Below are 8,693 nucleotides of genomic sequence, written 5' to 3' on the forward strand. Positions count from 1 at the left end.
CAATATGGCGGCACTTCCGAAAATACCGGAACTTGACAGCAACTTTCTTATTTTAAATGGATACCCCCATTTTTTATTAAATATTTGAAAAATTATCATAAATCATTTTTTCCAAATGGAAACCTACTTTTTTTATTTCACTAGTGAAAACGTTTTTTAATTCGTTACTTTTTGATTATACATATTCCTATACCTAAAATAAATCGTTTTTAAGTTATTTAAGATTTAGTTTTAAAACGTATATTTTTCTGGTTTTTAAACCTATTACTTTAAACGTCAAGTAATGTAAACAATATATCTGGCCATGTCATATTGGGACATGTATGTCATCGATTGTCATTTCCAAGCCAACTTTGCGCCGTTTTTTTTCATAAATGTTATATAATATTAATATCAACTAGTAGATATCACTAAAATACCAGATATATTTTGTATAAATACACTTTATAAAGTTTTAGCAGCAGTATTTATAATATAATACGATATTCAAATAATTAGTTTTCTGACAGAAGGAAATAAATTGTCTAATTGTTTGACACTTAATGTCAAAGAAAACTAGATAAAATCAAGAAAAATGTACGCTTTAAAACAGCTACAGCCAATATTAGATATATGGCATTCAAACAATTTAATTTTTGAAATAGATGTCTTCACTAAATTTGATGTTTAGGTTCTACAACTTTTTTTGACAGGCAGTTCTTTTCCTCGAAAAATTTTGAATAATTTTTTTCTCAAAAACGGTCAATGTTAGATATAGAGTGTTTATTAATATCAAAATTCATAAAATTTGACAGAGAACTTAAATATGTAATAAAATAATGGAAGTACCTATTTAAAATAAGAAAACTGCTGACAATTTCCGATATTCCCGGAAGTGCCGCCATATTAAAATATTTTTAAATGATAGATCTCATTGTAAAATAATGATGTGCAAAAAATATCCGATCTAGATATTGTAATTCTCTATAAACTTCTACTGCACGCTCAGTTTGTGACACCCAAAGAACCTTTTATATGTATTTCTCATACAAGTACTCGTTCTACTTGTAAAATATCTTAGCTATTACTGGAAGTCTTATTGATCTTACTAAATATACCACGAAGTATCTCGTCATTGCAGATATAAACCAGATATTGAAGAGGTACAATTTAAGAGCTACAGGAGATTTTCCCCCATAAATATACCAAAAACGATTCAAACCTCAAAGGCACCTAATTTGTTGTTTAAAAATCATATCCATGGGGAATATTCTTCTTTAATGGCATTTCAACTTCACTGATATCTTGTGCATCAACAAGATGGAGGTTTCCCGGGTTCATTCTTGAATATGCTTCGTCATAAGCAGCCAACTGACTATCTAGATATTCTACCAAAACATTAATACCGTTAATTTATAAGTATAAATGGTGTTTTCAGGTTAACTCCGTATTGGATACCTACCTGATAAGTTCATAAGTCCCTCGTCAGCATCTGTACCGATCATGATAGGTATTTTATTGAAATTTCCATTTTCCAAAATGACATAAGGATATTCCGTTACAAAAGATTCGTTGTTCTCAACTTCGACTACAGGAGCAAAATAAAATCCTTGTTCTAATTGTTTCCTCTCCGCCCAATTGGGCTGGCTAGAATCCTGTAATAAATTATTCATTAGAGTCCTCACAGACGTTCAGTTGTTTAGCACAGGCTGACTGTGCAGGCCAGGTTGCGCATTTGAACCTGTACGGGCTGTTCCATTTTCGTCTGTTTGTACCTAATTTAAAACGGCCGCCTATGTTAAAAAGTTAAACAATGAACTTTTTACCTTGATTATGAAATAAGTACATATAGATTATATTTTGTTTTTAGAAAGTTCATAACAAGGCAGATAAAATATTTATTTATTTATTTAGCGTATGGCTCTAGTACTAGAGGTGTGTAGTTCGTGAACGAACTAATTCCAATGAACTATTCCGACCTCGGAATGAAAGGAACTAGTTCCTGGTTTCTCAAAGAACTAGTTCCTCAGAACCTGTTCCTGTGACCGATATAGAATATGTGACGGCGACGCGATGGATCGGCTAGCGCGCGTAGCCCGATGGTAGGCAGTGAAATGGCTTGACCCGAGATATAGTCCTAAAATATAAATGCCTCAATACCCAATTTGCAAAGGTTAATGCAGCATCGTCTATGGGAGTGCCAGCGTACGTTAATGGATTCGACCTAGAGGAACTAAACTAAATAAAAAATACCAGTTTGCAATGAACGGATCGGGCCAGCGCGATCGATGCTAGGCAGGCGTAGGAGTGCCAGACGTATGTTATCGGATCTCGACAGAGGAACTATTAAAAGACTAGTTCACGGGAATCTATTCAGTAGGCAGATCCGAGATATATAATACAAGGCGACGATGGATTCGGCCTTGCCACTATCTATTGCCACAGCCGGCGCGGGCGTAATTACCACAGAAAATTGTCGTGGATACTGTTTTTGATTTTAGTTTACTTTTTAAATATTTTATGGGAATGTTTCACTTAGGTCCCTAAAATTAAGAAATATCTTATAAAACGAAGTAGATATTCTGAATTTTTGTGACAAAAAAAGTTTGAAGTGAGGAAAAATGCAATTTTTCGTAAATTTTGTAATATTTGCTCCAATTGATTTGTGATATAGCTTTTTAAATTCTGATTTAAGTTTTTTTATTTTTTTTATCTGCAATAAAACTTACCTATATGTTTTAACATACACAATTACACGTCTTCATATCTCCGTACATTATAAAATTATACAGATCATACTGTGAATAGTTCTGACTGACAACGAAACCGCATTAGCAAGCAAGGGGGGATGTCAATGTTAGTCGGGAACTATTGTGAACTAAAGACCTAATTCAAGGAACTATTTCTCTGGAGGAACTAGAACTAAGGAACTAGTTCCTCCCAAGGAACTAGAATTCCCACTTCTATCTAGTACACATAATATATAGCCTTCGTATATAGCCTTCCTATATACTCACGAGCCGCCACTGCATCCTGTACTAAAGCCTGTCACACACACGCAGTTTTATAATACAGTTTTCTCTACAGTGAACTGAGTGACGCACCCACTACTAGTTTCAGCACATTTTTTACAGTGAAAATGGCTTGACCCGAGATAGTCCCCTAAAAAATATATAAATGCCTTCAATACCCAATTTGCAAAGGTTAATGCAGCATCGTCTATGGTCTGCGTCTACACTTTGCAATACTTCCAATAATTTGTTTGAATCTCTGGATGTATTACACTGACTGCGAGCCCATCAAACTGGCCGTCTTGCAATGATATCGTGGTCTGGTTCCTTTGATAAGCCCATGGACATAAGGGAGTACCAGATTGTAGAATAGCAGCCTAGTCAAACCTAACAAAGTAAAATTTATATTAATAAAGTTTGAAAATTGGGGACCAACGGCCGGTCTGCAAAGCAACTGTAAACTAAGTATATAACCAATTCTTTATCTATGATACAGATATGAAGATCGCTGTCGTTTTACATGTAAAATTATATGGGGAATGTCATCGATCGTCATTTCCAACTAGACGCCGTTTTTTACGGTATTTCTTGTACATACCAGTGCTGGATGAACTTAACAGATGCCAACCTACAGAAGCGCTACCAGCAGATTGTCCAAAAATCAGAACTTTCTTAGGATCACCACCAAACGAAGCGATGTTTCTCTGCACCCATTTCATTGCTTGAACCTGATCTTTCAACCCATTATTACCTGGGATAACTTCGTCTCCAGTAGAAAAGAAACCTTAAATCATTTATGTTTGTTTTTGTGATTTGTTCTTTGTTCTAAATACAGGATACTGAATATCAAATACGCACCAAAAACTCCAAGTCTATAGTTAATAGAGACCAGAATAACGTTGTTATCCATCCAGAAGTTGGGGCGATAAAATCCTTGAGGTCCTCCATTAAGTCCAGAACCAGAAATAAATCCACCGCCATGTATAAACAGCATGACGGGTATATCAGTCGCATTTGACTAAAGGATAAAGTTTGTTGTTAAAATTCTAAATCAATTTAAGAATTTAGCTGTTATATTGGATAATAAATAAATAAATAACGCTTTATTGTGCAAAAAGCCAAAATAGCTTCATCGACAAAGCCTTTACAAAACAAACAAAAGCACAAATAATATACAATACAAATCATACAATTCAAAAAAAATTAAGTCATTAAAATCACAAAAAAAGGCGTATCAATAAAATTTTACACTAGGAAAATTGTAAATGGATATAATTTTAAGAGTTATAAAATATTAAATACTTGACTTTGACCAATGTGTGAGATGATCAAGATTTTAAAATTCAAAATTGTTTATGATTAAACATCAACAAAAAAGTCGTTTACCGCATATAGGGGCTCTCTCCAGTAAGTATGATTTCAGAGCTTTACGAAATGCGGGAAAGAATGAAAGCGACTTGATATTCATAGGCAGATGATTGTACATTTTTTTGGCGTTATACAGTATTGACCCTTTAACTAATTCTGAGCTCGGGATTGACAGAAAAAGATCGTGCTCCGCATTCCTAAGTTGTGAGTGTGGTTGTGAGATGGCCTTTCGGGAATAGCAGATACGTGCTTGCGGGTTAAGCAAACGGATTCAAAAATGAATAAAGAAGGAAGAGTCAGTATTTTGGAATTTTTAAAGAAATTCTGGCAGTGAGATCTACTGTTCAGTCCCAATAAATATCGAACTGTTCTCTTTTAAAGTTTGAAAATACGATCAAATTTTGTTGCGCAGCAAGTACCCCAGAATGGAAGGACATAACGAAGATATGACTCAAAAAGGACATAATATAGGCTATTCTAGAGGTTGATAAGTTAAGTTCCTTAGAAACTGATCTTAGCGCAAAACAGGCAGCGCTTGCATGGTTTCTTTGATAAAGCTTCGATGAGCAAGTCCCGTTTTAACGAGTTGTCTACAAGTCCTCTAAGAATTTCGCAGAGTCCACGAAGTCAGTAGTGGTGTTATTAAGTACAAAAGGTTGTACAGTACTTTTATATGACAAAACTTTAGTTTTTGATAGGTTGAGGCAAAGGAGATTAGAATCGCACCAAGATTTAATGGTGCGTAAGTCACCATTAAATCTACTATACTCTACTAAATACTATATCCAGAGTATTATATAGTGCCGGTACATAAATACTATAACAAAAAATTACTAATTTTAGTGAGAATGCAGTCAATAATTTGTCAAGCTTTCGAGAAATGTATTCCCATCATCAGGACAGTTTGAATGCTTTAATTAACAAAACATCCTTTACACAATAAGACCCTACAAAATAACATCATTGGACATTGGAATCGAGAATGGAGAAGGACAAAGAATTTCCGTTATAAAAATAGTCAAAATACATATACATCTAAAAACACTTTTGTTAAACAAGCTATAGCTCGATCAAACAGTAACCGTTAATGTAAAATGTGACTCTTAAATACCTACTATAAAAAAATGTTAAAAGGGAATTTTACTTACTTGTGGTACATATACATTGAGAAGTAAACAATCCTCGGTTTCTTCAGGTAAATCTTGATAAAGCTGATAGCATACTCGTTTTTGTTCGGTGGTAGCATTGTATACTTCGGTCCATGGCTCTACAGCTTGGGGAGCCTAAAAACGCATCCACAACTTTAATTATTATTAATTGTTTACATTTACGTAAGTAGTTTGACTTCCGATCGGTTAATAAATATGAGCAAGTCTGGTCTTGCTCTTAGAGTCTTAGCGTTGATTGAAGAAAGATGTGCAACCTTATGGGCGATTTCGTGGTACAAAATATGTCCGAGATGTAACTGGCGTTACCGTCAGGATGTCCGAGATTTAGTTTAGCTCTGCGCCGTTGCGCGGTGATTTGGTTTGTTTTTCGCATTTTCGTTTGCAGCGCAGCGGATAAAAAATACTGTACCGTAGTTCTGCTTTCAGTCAACAGAGTTGGTGGTTGCCGGAGACAGTGTTGCCAGAACTACGGATTAACCTGTAGTTTTACGGATTTTGGGTACAATACGTTAATAATACGAATTTACTATCATTAAATAATTATTTAATAAAATATTACATGCGAATATTACATTACATTAAACAAAGAACGGCGTCAGAATTGGCTTGGAAATGAAGACCGCAGCTGTTATTTCATTTGTAAAATATTATGGTAAATGTCAATAAATCGTCATTTCCAAGCTAACTAAACGACTTTTTTCGATCATACGAAATATTCAGTACCTATAAAAGAATTTTTATTTTTGTTGTTTATTCTATGTTGAACACGAATAAATTTTCAATACATAAAACGCGGATTTTTCATCCAAAGATATTTTCGTCAAACGTATTACAGATCAAAATTGGGTATCTTCCCAATTCTTTCAATCAACGGTCTTAGTCTTGCACAACAAGCAAGACAAAGATCTGCAAGACCAAGACCAAGACCGAGCATGCAACCCTGGCGGTTTTGCGGTCTAGCATAAAATAAATAAATAATTTCGTTTTTTTAGTAAAGATTATCCAAACGAGTCAGGAAAAATTTCGACAGACGACATTCAAAAAATGACAGAAAATACAATTTGTCTGTGAATTAAAATGACAGATACAACTGTCAATGTCATGTATTCTTTCGTTGAACAGACTATATTATGTTAATTACCTGAAATCTTAACGTTCCAACTGGAGGTTTGGCATATGGAATGGAATAAAACGAAGAATACGGTGTACCAGCTATGGAATATTCAGTAGTACCCAAGATTGGTCCATCTGGCGTATTTACTTGTTGGCACTAAATTAAAACAAGATTAAGCCCATATTATATACTGCCCTTTGTGCTAAAGTGCCTTTGAAGCACTTTAGTATTGCTATTAGGTCATCTTGTATTAACTAAACTTAATAATTGTAAAAACTAAAGGTCTTAGAAAAAGTCTGTCGGTCCCTTTGTCCGCCCCTGACACAATTGTCACTGTCAGGGATTCTCCCGTTGGACAGACTATATTTTTTTTTTTTTTTTATGAAACTTTGTACTTACAATATGACCATTAAGAAAAACAACAGCGAGTGCCACTATTCTAAACAGCATCTTAATTCACTTTTTGGACTCACGATCTGAAAAATACTAATTTGTTTTTCAAAATTGTCACAAATTTTATTGATGATAAAACTGTATTTTAAGTGTTTACCTACATGTTTTGATACAATTTCAAGAGGCACTCTAACTGTAGTATCAACAATTATACGGTATGTTCCAATATTCTTCGGACATAGAATCAATTCTACGTATTTTTAATCAAAATAAATTAATTGAATACATTATTATCTGACCTACAAAAATATTCCTTGTGACACCAAGTTGTTAAAATCTAGTAGCCAATAATAATCTATTGTTGAAAATGTGTAAAAAAATAATATACATGGTAGGAATCCATTTAAAAACAAAATTTTATATTTTAGAAAGTTTGGCTTGGAGTTTTGAACACCCTGTATAATTTAAGATATTTATAGCAAAGTAAGTACAGACTAACTTTAGTAAATACCTGGCATAGTTTTGATTAAAAAAACAATTTTTGTATTTTTGTTATTTTTTTTTAGAAAAGTCTAAAAAATGTTTTTTTTTTATTTATTAATATCTCTGAAACTATCAAAACCTTATTCAAACATCAAAACAAATTTAATGATATCTTAGAAGTATGTACAGTACGTCTGTCCGTTCTGTAGCTACGGGATCCGTAAGTGGGGAAACGATATTCTCTCGATGTTTTTCGTAAAAAAACAGACGACGCGTCTCATCAATAAAAATTCAACAAATTTGGCAGTAGCCAATAAAATGAGTGGGCGGAGCGATTTGCGGTGACGCACTCGTCAAATCGACGTATAAAATATATTGCTGTTTATTTAAATGTTTTTTGTCCGCATTCCTTTCATAGACACAGATCCAGCAGATGTACTGTAAAGTGATCAGAAAGGAATCCAAAAATGCAATAATAAACTGAATGAGATTTTTTTGGGACGCCCTGCAAAAATTAGACAACCAGTCGACTAGTTTTTGAGCCGCCTAAAGTCCGCGCCAGATTTGGCGCCAGATCAGCCGCGTCCTCTCGTGCACATGCGGGCAATCATTCAGTCTATATCGATATTCCTACTTAAATAAATACATCTCTAATGGGTCATAGAAAAGACTACCACAAAAGAATGTGTTGTGAATAGATCATATATAATTTATATTATCCAAGCGTTATACCCACAGATCAGCATTGTGTCATTTTAAATAAACACATGTATTAAGTTATGGGAATCTGTGGTTTCAATAAAGCGGAAAACGGAACCCAAAAAGTCGTGAAAGTGCTAATAGTGGTATAAAAATGTGCGATTCGAGGTCCTTTTGATTTTATTCTATGTTTAATTTGGTTTTAATTACAATATCTGTTAAAAATGGTAAGTTGCTCTAAATTTAGTAGCTTCTTTCATCTCGAAATCTATATTTTATTACTAACTTTTCAGGCAGCTACCGAAGCAGAGGTAAAAAGTATTATAAAGAGTATTCTTACTTCCTCGCCGCTTGTATCCACAATTACGACCGTACAGAGGGATTACCGAGAATTAGTAGGAAGTAAAATTCCATTTCATGAGCTTCGGTATAACTCTGTCGAACAGTTTTTAAAAAGCATTCCAGACATTTGTGTAA

At 34.0% G+C, this 8,693-nt stretch overlaps 2 protein-coding genes across 2 annotated transcripts in view; one reads left to right on the forward strand and one right to left on the reverse strand.

The window, feature by feature from the left end:
* Window positions 1–1,224: 1,224 nt before the first annotated feature.
* On the reverse strand, window positions 1,225–7,159 carry LOC115891956 (esterase FE4-like). Its single transcript, XM_030912569.1, has 9 exons — window positions 7,041–7,159; window positions 6,669–6,797; window positions 5,507–5,641; window positions 3,849–4,008; window positions 3,554–3,774; window positions 3,228–3,367; window positions 2,140–2,203; window positions 1,442–1,634; window positions 1,225–1,367 (listed from the first exon to the last, which is right to left on the reverse strand). The coding sequence occupies exons 1-9, from the start codon at window positions 7,089–7,091 to the stop codon at window positions 1,225–1,227; spliced, it is 1,236 nt and encodes a 411-aa protein (XP_030768429.1). The 5' UTR covers window positions 7,092–7,159.
* Window positions 7,160–8,633: 1,474 nt separating this feature from the next.
* The window catches only part of LOC115891952, a 12,712-nt gene continuing 12,652 nt past the window's right edge, over window positions 8,634–8,693 (forward strand). The window contains exon 1 of the mRNA XM_030912565.1: window positions 8,634–8,643. Coding sequence (XP_030768425.1) covers window positions 8,634–8,643 — 10 coding nt within the window. The remainder of the gene's footprint in view (window positions 8,644–8,693) is intronic.

The sequence above is a fragment of the Sitophilus oryzae genome, unplaced genomic scaffold (genome assembly GCF_002938485.1).
Source record: "Sitophilus oryzae breed Bouriz unplaced genomic scaffold, Soryzae_2.0 scaffold_1216_pilon_pilon, whole genome shotgun sequence".
NCBI classification, from domain to species: domain Eukaryota; kingdom Metazoa; phylum Arthropoda; class Insecta; order Coleoptera; family Curculionidae; genus Sitophilus; species Sitophilus oryzae.